The 19794-nt window shown below is 60.6% G+C and overlaps 2 protein-coding genes across 9 annotated transcripts in view; one reads left to right on the forward strand and one right to left on the reverse strand.

Moving 5' to 3' along the window:
• Positions 1-11056, forward strand: part of SYT2 (synaptotagmin 2) — a 49217-nt gene extending 38161 nt beyond the window's left edge. For 2 of the 3 annotated variants that reach the window (XM_081039331.1, XM_081039332.1), the window contains exons 3-10: positions 416-582; positions 1627-1746; positions 2053-2220; positions 2573-2740; positions 3852-3969; positions 4777-4910; positions 5781-7050; positions 10785-11056. In XM_081039331.1, the coding sequence (XP_080895457.1) occupies positions 416-582; positions 1627-1746; positions 2053-2220; positions 2573-2740; positions 3852-3969; positions 4777-4910; positions 5781-5987 (1082 nt within the window). In that variant the 3' untranslated portion in view covers positions 5988-7050; positions 10785-11056. Of the gene's footprint in view, positions 1-415; positions 583-1626; positions 1747-2052; positions 2221-2572; positions 2741-3851; positions 3970-4776; positions 4911-5780; positions 7372-10784 lie in introns of those variants that run through there. The other variant, XM_081039330.1, reaches the window with a different exon arrangement.
• Positions 11057-12369: 1313 nt separating this feature from the next.
• PPP1R12B (protein phosphatase 1 regulatory subunit 12B) overlaps positions 12370-19794 on the reverse strand; it is a 101571-nt gene continuing 94146 nt past the window's right edge. For 4 of the 6 annotated variants that reach the window (XR_013992625.1, XM_081038892.1, XM_081038891.1 and 1 more), the window contains one exon: positions 12370-17396. Coding sequence is in view for 3 of the 6 variants with exons in the window: in XM_081038892.1 (XP_080895018.1) it covers positions 17310-17396 (87 nt within the window). In the remaining 3 variants the exon portion in view is untranslated. The remainder of the gene's footprint in view (positions 17397-19794) is intronic. The other 2 variants (XM_081038890.1, XM_081038889.1) reach the window with 1 other exon arrangement.

Consider the following 19794-nt stretch of genomic DNA (forward strand, 5'->3'; position numbering starts at 1 on the left):
AATGGCCCCTGCTGTCGGAGTTCCTGGCCGAGGCTGTGTGGGAGACAGCAGAGGCCCGCATAAAGGGAGCAGCCCCACGCAGGCAGCGGGTGCATGAGGACCACGGAGGCGGAGCGGAGGGCGGGCCTGCGGGCTCTCTCTGCCCGGTGTGGGGAGGACCCCTTCCCTCCAATACCAGCCGGTTCTCCAGAGATGGTCAGCCGGTGCAGCCACAGTGGTTCCTCCTGGCTCATCCTTGGTCACTGCCTGGCTAGTAGCAGCTGTGTCCCCAAGGCAGCAGCTAAGGGAAGAGCCAGGTGTCAATGAAAAGGCAACCTACCCGCAGATCTCTGACAGTGTGGGGTTAAAAGTGCAGTGTGGGCCTTGGGGGCAGCACCTCCGGGGGCAATGCTGACCCGGGTCTCCGTGTGGGCAGTACCTCCGTGGGCACTGATCGCAATCGCCGTGGTCGCCGGCCTCCTGCTCCTCACCTGCTGCTTCTGCATATGCAAGAAGTGCTGCTGCAAGAAGAAGAAGAACAAGAAGGAGAAGGGCAAGGGCATGAAGAACGCCATGAACATGAAGGACATGAAAGGGGGGCAGGTAGCACAGCCCGGCCCTCGGGCCACACCTCCGCTTTTACGCCCGCAGTGTGGGGGCACTTGTGCTAGCGCGGGCCCGTCGTGCGAAGGCACAGGAAGATAACAATATATGACCTCAAAAGAGGCAGTGGGACAAAATATAGGAGAGAGAGACCCCGCAATACCCGGGGCCACACTGGGGCCACCTGTGGTTTTCTGCCCCAGGGACGGAAGGACAATCGTCCAGTGGGGGAGGGGGATCCGGTGAGGCCGCAGCACGGGCCACGTGGAAACACCTCTAGTCATGTTGGAACTTGGTTTACTCACGCATGTGTTGGGTGCCCTCGCTTCTCCTTCTACGTTTACAGAGGCTCCCGTGGGCTTCTCTTTTCCCCACTGGGATGCCTGGGAGAAATCTTTTACCTAAGGAACTGATATGGGTGGAGTGTGGAGGTTGGAGGGTGGAGGGAAGGGTCTGATCTCAAGAAGCAGCCAGGCGAGGAGCAAAATGGCCTTTGTATGTTTGTGCATGCGTGTATGTGCATGTGTGTGTATATGTGTGGGGGGTCCCAAAGGAACCTGCAGCGTGGGGGGGGCGGGGACTCCAAGAATGCCTGAGGCCTCGCCCAGCCTGGTCTCCCCAAGTGGCTGGGACTTCAGGCGCTAGTCTGAGCTGCAGAATTTGCTCTTACATCATTTCTTCCTTCCCTTTCCGCCTCTGTGGACTCACCTGCTCCTGGATGCCTGGACCACACTCTGGTAGGCGGGGCCTGGGCTGGGGGAGGTATTAGGGAGGGGCTAACAAGGGAGACACCCCTACCTCGAGAAGTCCTGGGGCATCTGGCACAGCGCTGGGCCTCACAGGGAGAGGTACCCCCAAACCAGACACAGGGCAGAGTCTCTAAGGTCCCGAGTCCACCCAGAGCCCCACGTCTCCCCTTGCCACACCCAACGTTGAGCCAGGGTCTGCAGAGAGGGCTGGCTTCCCCCCACAGCCCCTGTGCCAAGCCAGGCTGCTCTGTTCTCTCCTTTTAACTCGTCCCTCCTCCCCCTGCAGCCCCCACAGGATGATGACGATGCAGAAACAGGCTTGACAGAGGGAGAAGGGGAGGGAGAGGAGGAGAAGGAGCCGGAGAACCTGGGGAAACTGCAGTTTTCCCTGGACTACGACTTTCAGGCCAATCAGGTGTGTGGGGCTGGGCTGGAGGGCCAAGCAGAGGTGGGGGTTGGGGGGTGAAGTGGGCTGCCAGCCCTGGCTCTGGGGACACCCCTGGCCCAGGAGGGCTCTGCCGTCCAGCTGCCCGCCAACCTTGGGCAAATCAGTTGCCTACTCAACTTCAGTGACCCCTGTGTCATTCCGAATTCCTGGGGATGGACATGGGACCAGTCTCGGTGCCGAGCTCCAGCCTGCCCCCGGCTTCCCAGCACCCTTCTCTGGGGAGGCGTGGCTGGAGCAGCCTGAGACTCAGGCCCTGCCTCGCTTATTTCACAGCTGACCGTTGGCGTCCTGCAGGCTGCAGAACTGCCTGCTCTGGACATGGGGGGCACCTCAGACCCATATGTCAAAGTCTTCCTGCTTCCAGACAAGAAGAAGAAATATGAGACCAAAGTTCATCGGAAGACGCTGAACCCTGCCTTCAATGAAACCTTCACCTTCAAGGTGACGAGGGCTGGAGGATGACACCGGCTCCCTCCTGGTCCCCATCCCACCTTCGTCCTGCAGACCTGTCCTCGGTCCTCAGCCGGCCCTAAGGCCAGGGACCCAGCCCTGTCTGGAGCCATGGTTGGCTGGACTGTGACCTTCACGTGAGGTCACTGCTCAGCCTCCAGGAGGAGTGGGCCACCCCAGCCGCGCTCCGCTCCCCGAGAGCCCGGGCTCTCCTGTCTGTCTCTGCAGACTCATCAGGAGTCCTGTGAGCAGCAGGACGAGAGCCGGGCCCAGGGTTCTGCCCATGGCAGCCCTGGGCGCACACGAGGTGGCCTGACCTCTCCGACCTTGTTTGTACCGGCAGGTGCCGTACCAGGAGCTGGGGGGCAAGACCCTGGTGATGGCCATCTACGACTTTGACCGTTTCTCCAAACATGACATCATCGGCGAGGTGAAGGTGCCCATGAACACCGTGGACCTGGGCCAGCCCATCGAGGAGTGGCGAGACCTGCAGGGCGGGGAGAAGGAGGAGGTGAGAGCCGAGGCAGGCGCGACAAGCGGACGGGGGCCACGGGAGGTCCCGCAGGGGTACCCAGGGCTCCTCAGAACAGGGTCTTTATCGGTCTCTGCAGTTGAGGACGAACCGTCTGTGTAGATCACATAGCGTCCAGTAGGTGTTGGCAGCCGCAGGGGCTCTCATTACTCCTACGCCTCTGTCACTTGGGGCCAGTGATGCCAGACTCTGCCTCAGTTTACCCACAAGGAAAGCCCACAGTTGTTCTAAAGGATACTCGGCACGGGGACTTGTGCTGTCAGCAGCTACTACAGCATTCATTCACTTACCAGATCCTTACTGAGCGCCTGCTGCGTGCCCAGGCGTGCTGTTAGTCTCGTCCAAGCCCCCGTCGTGTGCCGGGCAGTGGGCGGGTGGGAAGAGACACGAAGACATCCTTCCGTAGCTGGGGGTCCCGGTGTCTGAGGAAGGGCCCGCGCCCTGACCCAGAGGGGGTGAGGTGCCCGTCACTGAGAAGCAGTGATTGAAGGGTGTCTAGGGGCAGAGAGCTTAGGAGCAGGGCGCCCGGCACTCGTCCTGCCGCCCCCCACATTCGCCACCTCTCTGAACCTCCATCTCTCACTGGTCACAAGAAATCCTTGCCCTGTCTACGTGAAAGAGGTGCAGGGACAAAAACAGGGAAAGGGTTGCAAAGTGCTCTGACAACCGCCTAGCTCTGCACAGGGGCCAACAGGGAGCCCTCTCAGTTGAGGGATTGGAGGCCTCCTTCCGAGGCACAGTGTCCAGGGCCCTGGGACACGAGAGCTTGGGTTCCACACCTGTGCCTCTCCCCCAGCCCCACTCCCCCACGCCTGCCCACAGCCTGTCCTCCCTGCACCCACGGGCCAGCCTCCTGAGGCCATGGCTTCCTCATGTCAACCTGTCACCCTCGGGGGCTGCGTTGAGTGGCAGCAGGAGGCCTAGGGTGGGGGTGGGGGTGGTCAGAAGCTGAGAGACCTGCTCAGCCTTTACAGACTGGGGCCTGAGGACAGAGGGAGCTGGGCTTGCTAGTCTCGGGGACCTGGGGCTGGCCATGCTAGAGGCAGTGGGACGGTGGGGTGACCTGGGGTCCCGCTTCTCCCCTGAACAGCCAGAGAAGCTGGGGGACATCTGCATCTCCCTGCGTTACGTGCCCACGGCTGGCAAGCTCACCGTCTGCATTCTGGAGGCCAAGAACCTGAAGAAGATGGACGTGGGTGGCCTGTCAGGTACGTGCAGAGCTTCTGGCTGCCACTGGGTGGCACCAGAGGGCCAGTCCCCTCCGGAGCCCCGCGGGTAGAAGCTTCGCAAGCTTTCCGCCCTGGGACAGATGTGTCTCTGAGCAGCTGTGGGTCCTGCGGGCAGGACCGTGCCGCAGGGGACTGGTTCCCAGCCCCTCCCTTTCTCTTAGGGCCCCCGACCCCCCTGAGCTGCCGTTCTGTGCTCCCCTGCGTGCCCTGGGGGCCATGGAAGAAAAGATCCCCCAATGTCTTAGCGACAGGATTCTCCTTCTCCCGGGGAAGCGTCGGACTGCACAGGACTCTGTCTGAGACGCCTCCACAACCTGGGACAGCTCCCTAGGACAGGCTCTGGGGCTTGGGGAGGGGAATGCTCTGGGTGGGGCTGGCCCACAGCCCAGGTGGACGTCCTGCTGCCTGTGCCCTGCCTTCCTGAGAAGCAGCTGGTGCTTGGGCTCCAAGCAGCAGGTCTGGCTGCCAGCCCAGCCCTGTCACTGACCCATGGTGTGACCTTGGGCAGATGGCGTCCTTTCTGTGGGCATCGGCTCCTCGTCTGCAAAGCTGGGAGGGCTGGGTGGGTGTGTTGTCCCTTCGCAGCCCTCCCCCCTCCCCACCGCCCAGGAGCGACAGCAGCCAGCCACCCTGACAGGCTCGGGGACGGCCCGACGCCATGCTCTGGCAGTCACCCAGTGGGGAGCGTGCTGCCGGCCTGAACTGGACGCCTACACTGTGCTCTTTGGACGTGGGGCCGTGGGCGGCCTGGGCTGATGGGGCCTGTGGGCTGGCTCCCCCTCGCAGACCCCTACGTGAAGATACACCTGACACAGAACGGCAAGAGGCTGAAGAAGAAGAAGACGACGGTGAAGAAGAAGACTCTGAACCCGTACTTCAACGAGTCCTTCAGCTTCGAGATCCCCTTCGAGCAGATCCAGGTGCTGGGCGGGCCGCGGGGACAGCAGGGCTGGCGGGTGGAGGGGCGGCAGCCAGCACGCTGGGGACAGACGGCGGGCCGTGCACTGAGGCTCCTGAGCTCGGGGAGCTGTGGGCAGGACGAGCGAGGCTGAGGAGCAGCAGCGCCTGCTCCCCACCTGGGACCCGGCACCCAGTGGCCACCCCCAGGCCCCCAGGCGGCCTCCCTGCCATCAGGCCCAGCCTCCTTCAGTGACTCTACTGCCAGGGTTCTCTAGTAAAATATCCCAGCCGTAGCCCTGGGCCCACGTCTGCAGGAGGCCTGCCGCTGGCCGGAGGGATGGAGTGCATGCTCCTTAGCTGACCCCACCCACCTCCCGACCGCAGTCCTCCATCGTTGCCTCACACTGCACCTCCTGACAGCAAATGCACTCATGTCTCTATGCCTGTACCCGGTGACTTCACCTCCCAGTTCATAGATCACCTCCTCTGTGAAGCTTTCCTGATCAACCTGAGCAGGACTGTCACCTCCTCTGAGTTCCCCTAGAGCCTCGTGCTTACCTCCCTATGTAACCTTCATCATTTTGTCCTGTAAGGTTTGAGCGTGTGTGTGCTGCTTTCATTAGAGGTGAAACTCACCTGCTCACGCTTCCTCACTGCCCTCCACCCGCAAGCGGCAGCACGGAGCCCGGGGCACACAGTACATGCTGAGGACATATGTAGGCTCGTTTCCGATAGGCATGGCCTCTGCTCCCATGGAAGTCCCATCTTAGTTAGAGCCTGACGGAAGCAAGGAGCCTTAGGGCCTTTCCGTCCCCAGTCCAGAGGGGAGGTTGATGGAGGAGAGGAGTCCCAGCGCTCACCTCCCAGGCCCCGTCCTTTGTTCCCTGCAGAAAGTCCAGGTGGTGGTCACGGTGCTGGACTACGACAAGCTGGGCAAAAACGAGGCCATTGGCAAGATCTTCGTGGGCCTGAACGCCACGGGCACAGAGCTGCGGCACTGGTCCGACATGCTGGCCAACCCCCGGAGGCCCATCGCCCAGTGGCACTCGCTCAAGCCCGAGGAGGAGGTGGACGCACTTCTGGGCAAGAACAAGTAGGCAGAGCGTCACGACTGCGCGGGACAGACCTGACGAGACCCAGAGCTATCAATACCTCAGTTACGCACCCGTAGACATTTCCTCCTTCATTTGTCTGTGGTTGTGTCGTTTTTCCTTCCTTTTTGTCTTTTTAAACACCACCTTCCCTCTGAAGGCTGTGAGGCAAGTCCCCGAAGAGGCGAAGAGAAGCCTGGCTCTTGTCGTCGTCCCAGGAGCTGTCCTGCTGCATGCCCTCACGGTCCCCACTCGCACAGCTTCACTTACGCGTCACCCGAGTGAGGCCCTCTTTTGCCAGAAAGTTGCAGCATTTCCTGTTTTGAGTGTTCTGGACCAACAAAATGGCAGCACTTCCTGTTTCCTGATAAGGAAGGCAACACAGTGGCCAAAATTCCATGTGTGTACGTGTGTACGTGTGTGTACATGCATGTGTGCGTGTGTGTGAGCACCTCTCTGTGTTCCTGGAACGAGCCACGGACAGTGACGCTGTGAGGGAAGAGAGGACCCGGAAGTGAAGAGAGGTCCATGGTCTGAGAGGAGGTCAGCATGTGGAGAGGGCTCAGGTCCCTGCTCGGGGGGCAGGAGCTCCCATCCTCCTCGTGGGTGGCTATTTGGGAGGCAAGACGTGGAGACTGGGCTTGTCCAGAGCAAGGACCAAGCCCCTGATGCCGTCACAGACTTCCCGCTGTCAGCTGTGGTCACCCCACGGGCGGTTCCAGGGACATTCGTGGACACAAACTAGTCTCTAGATGGTCAGAATGTAACAGGGATGTCAGTCCCGGGACCTCCTCTTGTTAACAGTGAACATCAAACTACGAAGAAACAGAAGACCTGTTATCCAGACAGACCAAAACGAAACTTCTGGATGTCCGTTCCCTCCAGGGGAAAGAGAGGCTTTCTCCCTTTGCAGAATATAAGGCCTGCGGATCATTTGCTCATTCCCCATCATGCTTTTGCTTGTGTTTTCTCTTCTAAGTGGAGCAATGCTGTCTGAAGACACGCCATTTGTACAGAGCCAGAGAACTGAAAGGAAGGTTTAACGGTCCTTAGTTGCCCTGAGGTCCAGGTAAGAAGGGGGAGGATGGTGAACAGATGGCAGAGATTTCCTGGCTAACGTAGGTGGGGGCACTGAGAGCCCCCGACTCCCAAGCCTCTGCCTTCCCTGCCGAAGGCTGACGGGCAGCTGGCACGGCCCGGCGCAGCCTCTGTGGACGGCCCACCCACTGCTCCTCAGGGGGTTTCTCTCTGGGTGCCAAGAGTCAGGGTGTCCCTTTCCAAACCGGTGGCCGGGGACTCCTGCCAGCGTTTCTACCCCACGCTCAGTCGTGTCCCATTTCCTGTCACCATTTGTCTCCAGCATTGATAAAAAGCCATATATATGTTAGTCAAATTTGCACTGAGTCCCCTTCCAAACCTTCAGCCCCCACATGGTCACAGGCCGGCACCACTCTCGTGGCCCCTTGCTTCAGCCTCTCTCTTCCATCCATGAAGCCCCCTGGGCCTTGCCCTTTGTCCACTCCCAGCTGCCCCAGGGGCCTGGGCGCTGTCTCCTTCCCAGCAAAGATGGTGGCACTTCCCGTCCTGCCCCACCTGGGCCGCCTCCACTTCCTGTAGGCACCTGAGACAGATGGACACTGTTGCAGAGATTCAGGCTTTGAGGCTCCAGCACAAACAAGGTGCAGAGTGTCTTTTTATTTTACTAAATGGAAGGAGAAGGGTGTTTGGTCTTTGCTCTGCCACCATTTCCGGTTGGAATAGGGGTGAGGGAACACCTCCACCAGAAACAGCGTGGGAAGGAGGGCTCAGCCACACCCGCCTCTCAGAGACCGTCTGGGGGCCTGGGAGGTCATTTGTTGCTGCACCCTGGGTGTGCGCGTGTGCCCGAGTGTCCGTGTGTGTGCCCAGCAGTGAGCAGGGAGGACCCTGACAAGGACGAGGAGCTGTGGTCCTGGCAAAGGCTGCAGGAGTCGGGCCTGCGGAGGGCACACAGCGGTCACTGGGCTCTACCCCCTCGCCAGAGCCATGGACCTTGGTGCTTTCTCAGGGTCTCCCGGCACTCCTCCCCTCCCTGCACCCCCCAACCTTACCGTAGACCCCCACCCCCACCCCCGTCAATCTCACCCCCTTTCCAGTCAGCCTTCCTCCCTTTTCCAATCCACCGTCTCCCACTTGGGAGGCCTCTGCGCATGAGCCAGTTCAGCCCTTCCAGAGCCCAGGGTTGGCCATTGTCCTGACAGGGAGGAAAGGAACCAGCAGGCACTTTACTGGCTCGGGTGTCCCTGGGCCTGGAGACGGGCTGGATTTGATCGCCCAGGACCCACCTGTAGGGAGCAGCCGTGAGGGGTCCGGACAGGTGGCTGAGAGGCGGAATGTCGGTGCCAGGAGGGACATGAGTGTGGGCAGCAACTCCCTCCCAGGCTCCGAGGTCCTGGGGTGGGCAAGTGACCCAGCTGAGCCGTCCTAGCCAGAGGCACCTGTGTAAACAGTGAGCAAGGTGGACACACATGTAGGTTTTCCCCACCGAGCGGTGGCATCACCCAAACTATAGGATGTCGTCCTGAACCCTCACTGTCATGCAGGTTTCCTTCTGGGGCTGTGAGGGAGCTGGGGTGCCGGCCCCAAGTAGGACGGAGCGAGGCTCTGTGAGTTTTCACCCCCAGCCTATTCCAGGGACAGGTGAACAAAGGGGTTGGGACCGTGAAACCCAAACCCAACCACGTCCAGAAACTGGAAGACAGCCTGGGAGCTGTCTTCGCCTTTCTCTTTGCGAAACATTCTGGAAGGGAGACCAACTCTGCCAGAACGACAGGCAGATGGGGACTTTGGAGATGGAAGTTGAGGCCAGGGAAGGCCTGCGGCCACGCTGACAGCGAGAAGTGGCTCTTCAGGGGCCCCTCCGTGTAGGGTTAGACCAGTCAGGTCCTGGAAACCATTCTGCAGAATCTGCTTGGTGGGTTTGCTGACCCAGGGCCTCAGCAGGAGGGGACAGGAGGCAGGGCTCACGGCAGCCTCCAGCCGGGCAGAGGCTGAGGAAACTTCCTGGGGTTGGGAAGTGAGAGTCTTTAATGCCTGGTTGGGCCTTGATCTCTCACGTTCGTACAGAGAGAGGCTGTCCCTGGTGTGTGGCTCCCCGAAGGCAGGAAGAGACTGAGCCTGGAGCTGCCCTCCCTCTGCCCTTGTCCCACAGAGGCTGGTCGGAGCCCTTCCTCAGAGCCCTGGGGTGGCAGCCAGGGAAGCGTCTTAAGGCCTGATCGTGGGGACCCAGAACCCCAGGACCCAGTGCCAGATTTGGCAGATAAAAATACAGGACGCCCAGTCCACTTTGAATTTCAGATAAACAGCGAGAGCTTTTAGAGTGTAAGTAAGTATGTCCCGGGCATTCTTTGGGACACACTCTCAATGTGATCTGTCTGAAATTACAACATGGGTGGCCTTCCTGCGTCTTCCGTGGCAGCTGACCCTACGACCACTTGTCCCCTTGCCCTCCGTCCCAGGGGCCAGACTAGTCACCAGGGATTTCACTTCACTGCTTTTTGAGCTGCAATATTGAGAAGGGGACACTGTGACTTGAAGACACATGAATATACTTTATTTTTTAAGTGAAACAAAACAAGAACTTTCTGAAGCCACTTCAGCCTCACCTCACGCTCCACGTGCGTGTAGCTGCGTAAAAGACGGCGGTTGTCTGTAGTGTCTGCGAGCTGCGCGCGCTCAGTGCATGTCCCCAACTTCCTGTAAACAGCGCATGGCAGGTGCTGGTCCCACGCCACCCCCCCCCCCCGCCCCAGCGGGAATCCCCAGCGGGGAGGCCACCTGCCCGCTGTGGGGACGCTGGGGCCCGTCCCCGCCAGCTGCACATCCGTCTGCAGAGCCGGCCCTCGGTGCCCCGAGCTCTGTCCAGCTTGGGGTCTGGTGTCTCCTTCACACACCGTGTGAATTAACTGAAAAGCCATAAAGGGCTCCTGCTGGAGACTGGCCCCCCTGCCTCCCAGGAGCCCCTCCCTGACTGGCTTCCCACAGAACATGTGTGAAGGGACGTCTGCTCACCTTCCTCCTCTCAGCCTGCGTCCAGGGCCCTGGTGGCGCCTCAGCAGATGCCGTCCTGGCAAGCTGGCCCCGCCCCACCCCGCCCACAAGATTTGGCCATCACAGCCAGCTCCACGCTGTGGTGGACAGGGACCGGGTGGCATGCCACAGTCTGGGGTACTTTCTGGGGCCTGTGGGGTCAGGGTCCCTGGATGGCAATGGAGGGGGCGCCTGGGGGAAACAAGGCAGCTGTGGTTTATGGCCCTCCATGCGCTCCCTCCTGCAGTCCGAGAGGGCAGCCCGGGGTGGGCACGAGCACTGCTCAGGGGACACTTCACACAGCCTCCCGTCAGCTCCCAGAGCAGCCCAGCCAGGTGTGCCTGGTGGCAGAGGTGGGGAGAGGGCGACGGGGGGCTCCCAAGGTCCCAGGTTATCAAGCGAAACCAAGGGTGACACGTAGCTGCCAGCCTGCAGCCCCTCACCTAACAGGACCTGAGTCCTGGGAACACAGAAGGAGGGAGGTGAGCACTCAGGTCCAGCAGGCGAGTCCGGAGGCCAAGGTGGCGGGGGCCGGGGGGCTGTGCCCCTCACAAGCCTCGATGCTTCAGCACACAGCCACCCAGGGGGCTCTGTTCCGAGGATGTGGAGGGCGGGGAGACCAGAGGGGCTGAGCTGACCGGGTGCTCGGAGGGGTCGGGGGGACACAGGGCTCCCCCCATGGCAGACAGTGAGGCCGAGGGGGTGACTGGGTCCCCACCTGGCCTTCCTCACCAGGACGATCCTCACAGAAGCATGACTGCCCTGCCCTCACCCCCATCTGAAGACTTGATTTGCTGCTTTCTGAAAGTTTCAAGAGCAGGGCAGGCAGACCCCAACCTGCCCAGGTCCTCCCAGGAACCTCGCCTTCTCGGGTGGACACACGCCAGCCCCCACCCCTGCCCAGCTTGGCAATGCTCCCCACACCCTCGTGTGGACTCTGTTCTTGTCTGATCTCTTGTCAAATTATTTTGTAATGAGCTGCGTCTCCTTATTAAAGAAATGAGCTGAAACAAACCTGGGGGTGGGGGCGTCTCTAGTTGTGTCTGCTGGGCTGGGGGTCCCAGGGCGGGCGAGGGGAGAGGGGCAGGCAGGCAGTCTATGGTGTCCCCATGATGGCTTTCCTGGGGAAGGGTGGGTGGAGGGCTGCGGATGGAGCCGGTCCTGGGGTCCCTTCTGCAGAGCTGAGCCTGGAGACAGGCGGGCACGTCTGCCCCGATGACAGGAGGCTGGCGCTGGGGTCCGGGGTTTGGAAAGTGAGACTTTCTCCAAGGTCCTCCGGGTGCATTGCAAAGAACTTCAAATGTCTGCTTCTGAGGCAAAGCCGTCAGGGACCAAAGACGGGGCTTCAGGAGTTTAGGGCAGGCGAGCGGGGGGCACGTGCCCAGCCTGGACGCCCACGACAACCTGTGGACCTGTCCCCTGGCCCCACGTTCAGGCCATGTGGTCCCAGCTCGAGGGCCAGTGAAGGCCCTGTGGCTTTCGTCCCTCGCAGGGAGGCTGGGTGGCCGTCCGGCAGGGGCACGGCCTGCTTGGCAAGGGTCCGGGCTGAGAAGGTGAGTGTTCACATGCTGCTCATCGCAGACCTCAGGCCCACTGGGCTCCACGTTGCTCACAAACCTCACACGTGCCCCTCCGCCTGTTCTGGGCCCAGGACAGCTCTTCAGCCATGACATCATGCATGTGTGTTTGGGCCACACGCCATGGGGTGACAGCAGGGCAGAAGCATTTTTCTGGTAGAAAAGACTGTCCCTGTGCTTCCACCATCCGGCACTAGGGATTCCCACCAGGCAGGGCACGGCTGACGGAAGCCAGACCCACCTGGGCAGGGTGATGTCAGGCCTGACCGCCCGCCGGCAAAGCCTGCAGCGCTGGGCACCCTCCCCCTGGGCCTGGCCCTCGGCTCCGAGTGTGGGTTTGACCTCCAGTCACCCCCGCATGGCCTCTGTTCTAGTCTGGAGCTTCGGGCTGGTTTGGTTCCGAAGCCCAGGGACTGAGGGCATGCCGCCCCTCCAGGAGCCCAGTAAACGGTCACCTCTGACCACGACTTCCCAGGGACGGGGCAGTGGTGCCATCTGGCGGGCTCAGCACCCTGGTCACTGAGCCCCGCTGCCTCAAAGAAATAACCATCCCCCACATCGCCGGAAACTGGGAGCCTGATTCTTGTCGTTCTGTTGAACCTCCAATCTAGGCTGTTCCCTGCCCTGCCTCCGGGACCCTGCTGTCTGGTGACCCACTTGTCCCTGGGACAGAGGCAGGAGGGCGAGGGCCCCCCCGAGATGGGAGCCTGTAAATCCCCTTTCCTAGACTGTGGAGACAGTCACAAAGTTAAAACACAGTTTTATTTACTGGCTTATAAATACTGTCGTGACACAGGCATCACAGAATGTGAACGTTACCACTCCCAAACTTTCAAGCACAATACTTAATAATACTACATAGCAACAACCAGTAAAACAAATTCATCTTGGGGTTGAAAGGCCACTCAAAGTCGCATAAAAGTACATTCAGTTCACAAAGCAGTCCCCACCCCATCCCGGGTGTATTTACAACGGGCTGCGGTGGGGGTGGGAGGTGCGGAGAAGAGACACGACGCTCCCCTCAGGTGGGAGAGGCACGGAGACCCCACATGTTCTCAGAAGCCCCTCGCTCCCGGACAGGAAGGGAGGGAAACCAGAAAGCCTGAGTCCAGAGCCACTGTTCTCCGAGATGGGGACACAGGGTGACATGCTTCCTCCCTCTTCAGGGACACAGTGGCCCGACTGGCGCTAGCCGGGTGGTGCGCTCAGGAGTGCTGGCCGGAGGGGCTGCTGCCCCGGGAGGCCACCCCGTGTCCCCCCTCAGCCTGTCACGTGGCCTCGGCCCCCGGGGGCCAGGCTGGGATCTGCCCCAGGTTTTGGGTGGGGGTGTGGGAGAGCAAAGGCAAGGCCCAGGTGCACAGGTGAGGGCAGTGAGTGGTGGCAGCTCGTGCTGCATCCAGGACCTGCTCTCGCCCCGGACGTTCGCGGCACCGTCAGCAAGCCTCCCGGGCTCAGCTGTCAGATACACGACCGCACTGGTCAGGTTTCTTCTGCGAGGACCACTGTCTCCACCTCTCGGGATGAAGCCCGAGCAAACCAGACATGCTGCCCACAGCCCCTGGCCAGGCTCCGGGGGCCTGGGCTCTGCCAGCTGTCACCCTGCCAAGCAGCTCTGATCTTGGCTGGTGCGTGGAAAACCCTCCTGAAAGCACCATCAGCTCTGAGTGAGGAGAGCAAGGAGTAAAGGGTGTGGGGGTACACAAGTGAAAGGCGTGTTCCTGGGGGGACACGAGAGCAACCCGACGCCACCTCAAAGGGCCACCAAGCACGCGTTTACTGGAAGCACTGGTGAGAGTCGGGGAGAAAAAGCAGGACGTCCGCTCTGGCGTGCTCACCATCAAGAATGGGATACCAATGGACGGGATGTGGCTCAGAGAAGTCCCTGGGGGAGGGGGAGGGAGGGCGGGGCGCGAGGACACCCAGACTAGCTCTCCAAAGCTCCCCGTCGGCAAACATGCCCGGCAAACATGCCCACGTGCCACAGACGGCACCGTCGCCAAACCCCTCAGGGTGAGTGAGGCCGGTGTTCTGAGTGGGGCCCGCTTCTCACTGACACTCCTCCCTCAGGACGGGCATCCACACCCTCGGCCACAGCTCTCAGAGGGGCCGTGCACACGTCTTCCTTCTCATGCACTTGCTGGCTGGCTGTCTCAGCCCGAGAAACCCCCGTTCCCTAGCAGCTATGACAATGACAGTTCCCGGGCTGCAACGGAGCTGATCTACTTTCCCATCTAATCAGAGCACAGGCGATCAACACCATCCTTGACAGGGCTGCCACCCTTGAGCAGGCCGACCATGGGAGAGGTTGATGACAACCTCCGGTGCGCTTCCCTGCTGCTCTGACCCTCCCGTGTGCAGGGCCCCTGTCGCCTGCTGTATCTGCTCTTTCGAACCCTGTGCACCTAGACTTTGCAAACTCCTCTTGGGTCACCGTGCCCTCTGCACGCCTGCCCCAGGAAGGGCCATCATAAGCTGCATGGACCCTCCTGACTGACAGCGCTTGCTCGGGGCCGAGCAGACACTCGGCGGAGCCCCAGGCTGAGGTCATGACCATGACTGACAGCTGTGCGCCCAGAGTTGGAGGTGGCGCTGGCATAAACGGGGGCCTGATGTGGTCAGACGGGTGGACGCGGCAGCACAGTTAAGTTCCGGGAACCGTGGCCCCCCCAGGGTGTGGGACCAGGACCCACTTCCCACCGGCCTGCTTGCCAGGCCCCCTTGGCTTCCCCTTCGGAGGAGCGAGCAGCCTGGCCACGCTGGAAAGCTCGCTCCCTGCGTGCCACCTCACACACGCCACATGCCTGGACAGGAGATGCTGCCAAAAGTCAGGGTCTGAAGCGGCCACCTGGCCTTTAGTCTCCTCTTCACTCAGCTGTGGCTCGTTAAAGCCCCTGGTGGCTCCCACACATTTGTGGGACCCACAGGCTGGTAAGTGGGGTTTCGCCTCCTTGCTTCCTGAGTGGAAGGGTCCAGCCAGCACACGTCTCATTTAGGGCAGGGGAGGTGGGTGGAATGGCCCTGGACAGAGCTGTGACACCTGCCTCACCAGGGGCCTCAGAGCAATCAGTGCATCTCGGGAGGTGGGCGAGGGGTGGGGGTCCCCAAAGAGAAGCAGACGCAGCCTGCAGTCACAGAGGAGGGGGTGGCGGCCCCACAGAGGGGCGGCCACAAGCCCAGGGTTTGGCTGCTCTGTACATTCTTTACCAGCAACACCCAGGTTGGCACTCCACACGGGGCTGGGCCGGGTCACCACGCCCAAGCGGTCTGAGAAAGGGGGAGCCCTTGGGAGACAGACTGATGGGCGGGGCAGTACAAGTCCATCCAGAGGCTGCCTCCTAGGGCGCAGCTGGGTTTTGGAAAACCCCAAGTTAATGACAACAGACAGGAGAAGCTGAGCCGAGAACCTGCTCCTATCCCGACAGTTCATGCAAAGGCTGAAGTGACAGCTGAGCCCACGCCCTTGGCCTGTCACATGTCCGAACAGTGGGTGAGGGCGGGGGCTGCGACCCCCGACGAGGGTCGCTGAGGACACGGCTTTAGCCTTTGGAAGGACAGCGGTGTCCAGAGCCCATGTGTGGTGACCAGGGGGCCTCACCTCCCCCTGGAGGGCCTGCCCTCTCCCAGGTCTTGGCCACAGAATCCAGTATTCCTGAGACTGAAAAGCGAGTAACTTTTTCATCACAAGGAAAACTTTCTGGCAAGAAAAGGCATCTTTATGAGGGAGGAGCCAGAAGAGGAGAGGTTAGAGAACCTGTCCCGCGTTTGGAAAGGCACAAGCAGGTCTGAGGAGCCCCAGTGCAGCACACAGGGGAGGGGCAAGCAGTCTTCCTAACAACTCAATTTTCTTTTCCTGAGAAAGAGGCGGCAGCCTCCCGTCCCTCCCCCAGGATCCAGGACGTGCCAGCAGAGTCGGTCAGCAGAGGCCTCTTCCTGAATGGAGAACACGACCTGTTCCCTGAGAACTGAGCTGCCGGGCGCCCAGGACAGCCCCCACCGTAGGGCTTCTCTCGCAAAACGGTCAAAACCGTCGGAGACGGGAGAGGGGGTCTCCTAAGCTCTGAAAGCGGGTTTTGCCAGAGGAAACTTATCTCCTTTTCTGGAACTGGGGTCTTGAGTGACAGCTTCTGGTTTGACAGCATGTGATGTTTCAGAGGGCCATGGATAACGACACGGACACTTTCTGGAAGGAAGTGCCAAGTGGTGGACCACACTAAGTCCTGAGTGCCACCAGCCCCCCAAGGGAGGAGGGTTTCAGTGACCTGCACACTTACTTACAAGAAACCAGCCAAGGGCTAAAAGGCCCATAAAAGCAAATGCTTCAAGTACTAATACCGGGTCACCATCAAGAACGAGTGGACAAATTCTGTGCTGGACCCTGGGGAGAGCTGTCCAGGCCTGGGCACGTGCAAAAGGTGGCTTTTGTCCAGAGGAAGACGGCCCAGATGTGACAGGAATGAAACGCATGCCACGCACAGAATGGCTTAAAGGACTAGGGGGCTGGAAGTCAGACCAAGGGGCGGTCACCAGGCCCGTGTCTGAAGAGCTGTCACCCCAAAGCGAAGCACTGAAACAGGAGCGCCCACCGCAGACCGCAATTTGTATCAGGAAAAACTTCTGATCCTTAGAGCCGCCCAGCTTCTGAGAGACAAAGGACGGCCACTGAGGCTGCCTGAGTGTGGGTGGGAGCCGTGGCGACGGGGGCCCATGGGACACAGCATTGGGAAGCGGGACCCAATGACCCCAGGCTGTCACCACACCGGAGACCTCCATGAGGAAGCCCTTTCTCCTGTGGCAGCTAGGTAACCAACGCCTGTCCCCTAAGTCTACACACCAGAGACAGTCACCACCTCACAGCACGATGGGCTGTCACCTTCTGTCCTTTCTGGCATGAGGCCGCGAGTGTCCACAGATGCTCGCACACCTTTTCCCTCACTTATCAAGCTGCGCCTCTCCTCCCCCGCCTTGTGAAGACGTCATTTCTCGTGAGGACCAGGAGCAGAGCTAAGAGGAAGGGCCACAGGGGTGAGGTGACAGTGTCTGCAGGGCCAGCTCGGCCACCACGGTCTGGCCTTTCAGGGAGGGGCCAGGGGCGCTGCCACCAATGCAGCTCCGCTAGTGCAGGGAATCCCGGCAGAAACTGTGTTCCCTGACGGCCAGACCGCTGGGGCCCGCTGTTCTGCTCTGCGTGTGCAGCGGGCCGCACGGTGGAGGGGGGCGGGGGCTGGAGAGTGAAAGGACACCCAAGGCCGCCTGAGGCAGGCAGAGGGGAGTCAGGAAAAGCCGGTTCCTGAGAGGTGAGGATGGCGAGACCTCCCTGCGCTCATGTCGCCGTGGAATCTACCAGAAACAGTGCTTCCCGTGTCCTGCCGTCAGTGTGACGTCCCAGACAGGCCTGCAGTGGCCGCCGCTAGACTCACCTACATGGGAGGACCCCGGCAGCAAAGGCTGTGGTTTGGGTGGAGGCCTTATGTGTCTGGACCCCGTCCAGCGTGGACAGGTAGTTTCTCCATGTGGTGCAAACGGTCACAGGCAGGCTTCAGTTCAACTGTCCTGGACTTGGCATGGGCGTGCGGGAGGCGACTGGGGGAGCCTCGGGGACAAGTGTCCTCCCAGCACACAGTCCCTCCTTCCCGCTGGGAAAGGGCAGCAGCGCCGTCCGGGCCTCCTGAGTCCGCAGCCCGGCCTATTTGGACAGTTTGCTGATGACCCTGATGAGGGCGCCGTTTTCGTCTTTCAGCCTCTGGTTGTCGGATTTCAGTTCCGTTAACACCTGTAGCGTGACAGGGGAAGGAGTGTTAGACCTGATGCGGCCGGCCCAGGGAGCAGCGCCTCCGGAGACAGCCTATGGAGGGGGCTGTCACCACCCTTCTCCCAGTGAAATGCCCTCGCATCTTGTGTTAGGTTTTAGGGAGATCACAGCCCCTCGTTCTTTTGGACACTTCACTTCCTGGTGCACAGGCTTCATGCCCCACACTGCACATCCTCCCACTAAAGTCACCTTGAGTCTAGAGAAGTTGGGGACAGTGCCAAGGTGAGCTGGTGAGGACACAGGGAGGGGTGAGCTGACAGTTAGGGGGACAGTTCCTCATACCCATCAAAACCGGGCATTGGGGCGGGCGTGCCCTCCTGGTGCCCCCAGGGGTTTAAGGTCCCCCTGTGATGGAGTCACGTGTCCACTTCCACCACAGCCCAGGGTTCTCGGGATCTGGTCCCCACGGAACTGTGAGGCACAGGGAGCACTGGGCGCGTATTCAGTCCCCCCAGCTCCCCACTGACAGGCGCCCGCGGCATCAGGAGGCCTTGCTCGCTGTGGAGAGAACTGTCCATCAGCACCTCTAGGGCGGAGCTATCATTCTAGGAAACGGCCTTGGGTGGCACAGAGGTTTCCATCCCATGAGTTCTGCCACCTCAAAACCCTGCAGAGCTGCCCAACCTGGACCAGGGTGTCCAGGAGCCCCAGGTCCAGCCCGATGGCCAGGTCCCCACTGGTGACCAGGAGCTCAATGGGCAAGTGGTGCACCAGAGTTCCCAACGCATTTGGTGGGGCTACGCAATGCAGACGGCGTCTGTGCAGAGCAGAAGTCCACGCACGGGGCGTGTGGCAGGCGACGTGTGCTGCTCATTTCGGCTCGGTGAACCACGCAGGGAGCTAAGTGACACGTCCTGCGAGACGTGGCTGACCTTGCACAAGTATGTGTCAGGGGAAGGACGTGGGAGCCTGCACACTGCGGGAGGTGCTCACGCCCACGGGCCCAGGAGTCTCGAGAGAACAAGACTCTGTGCCTGCTCCAGGGCCCAGCTCCTCACTGGCAAAGCTGAGCTGAACCCACGTGTGCCCAAGTTCAAGATGATGCCCTCACCGGACGGGGGCGTGGGTGGGGGGACAAATCACTGCAAGTGCAGAAGCTGAAACGCCAGCCGTGTCACCAACGCTCTGTCACCTTGGGCGAACCAGTCGACTTGTGTTCCTAAAGAATCGAACCCCAGTCCGTTGGAGATCCTGTGAGTTCCACAGGCCACAAAGGGAGTGGATGTGCCTGACTGGTGGGCTCCATGGATGACAGAAGGCGGGTAGGTAACCTACAAACCTGACTAGCAGGACTTGACTCCAGAGAACCCCCCATCGAGCCTGTCCTTGGACTCATCTCTGCTCCCTCCGACCCGGTCACAGCAGGCTGGCTGTTCTCTGCCACGTCCCCACCTGGACGGCCTCACCTCCCACCTGCAGCCTGGGCAGGGGTGACACTCTGACGGTCGTGTTTCCATAGGCCGGGAGCAGTAACACACGGCGACGCCTGCTTCTCACGGCCAGCAGCTCATTGAGTCACATCTGAGCTGTCCCCCTCCTTCCTAAATGGACAGCTTGTCAAACATTTATTTCCACATTAAGAACTCAATTCTTTGAAAGGCACTTGCCCAGCTGCAACCCTCTCCAACTGGCAGCTTAAGGAAGCATTAGGAAGTCCCAGAAGTGGAAAGTACAAATCAGGGGAAAGCCTCAAACCCAACCCACTGAAGCTGGCATGACAGGAGCACAGAGCGAGCTGTGGGCACGAAGGGTTAGGAGCTTCTGCACATCAACTCTCCTAATTGGCACCTTCCAGTTCTCCACGGTGTGATGTACAGGAACCCTGGCCAAGTAAACCTGAGTGCACGTTTTCTCAAACATCGCTTCTTACAGACTCTGAGGAGGGTGTCAGAGCAGGACACAGGGTCCGGAAACTGCAGAGCCCAGGGGGCTGCAGGGTGACAGGGACTCAGAGAGGGTATCGCCCGAGCTGCCTGGCAGGCAGGAAGTAGCTGTACACACCGTGCACGGAGACAGGAGTTTCCTCCAGGGGTTTACAGAGAACAAAACCAGAGAAAACAAGGTCGGGCGGCGCTCTGGGCCACAGGCCTCCTGCAGAGCTGGCATTGCCCCTGGCTGCAGTGCGAGGACAGTCAGGACAGTGAAGCCATTCTCAGGTCCTTCCGGCACCATTCAGACGCACATGGGGATGGCTCACCCAGCAGTGGGTCCGGCTTTGGCTACCACTGACTGCGTGACCTGGGCCAAATCACTTCATGGGGAAAGGGTGTTTCAAAGTCAGACGGCTGCTCTGGGGGATGGTGAGGAAAAACACATGCAGCGTGGCACCTCAGCAGAGTACAGGGCAGCGTGGCTGCTC

This window comes from Rhinolophus hipposideros, assembly GCF_964194185.1.
Source record: "Rhinolophus hipposideros genome assembly, chromosome: 26".
Taxonomy (NCBI): domain Eukaryota; kingdom Metazoa; phylum Chordata; class Mammalia; order Chiroptera; family Rhinolophidae; genus Rhinolophus; species Rhinolophus hipposideros.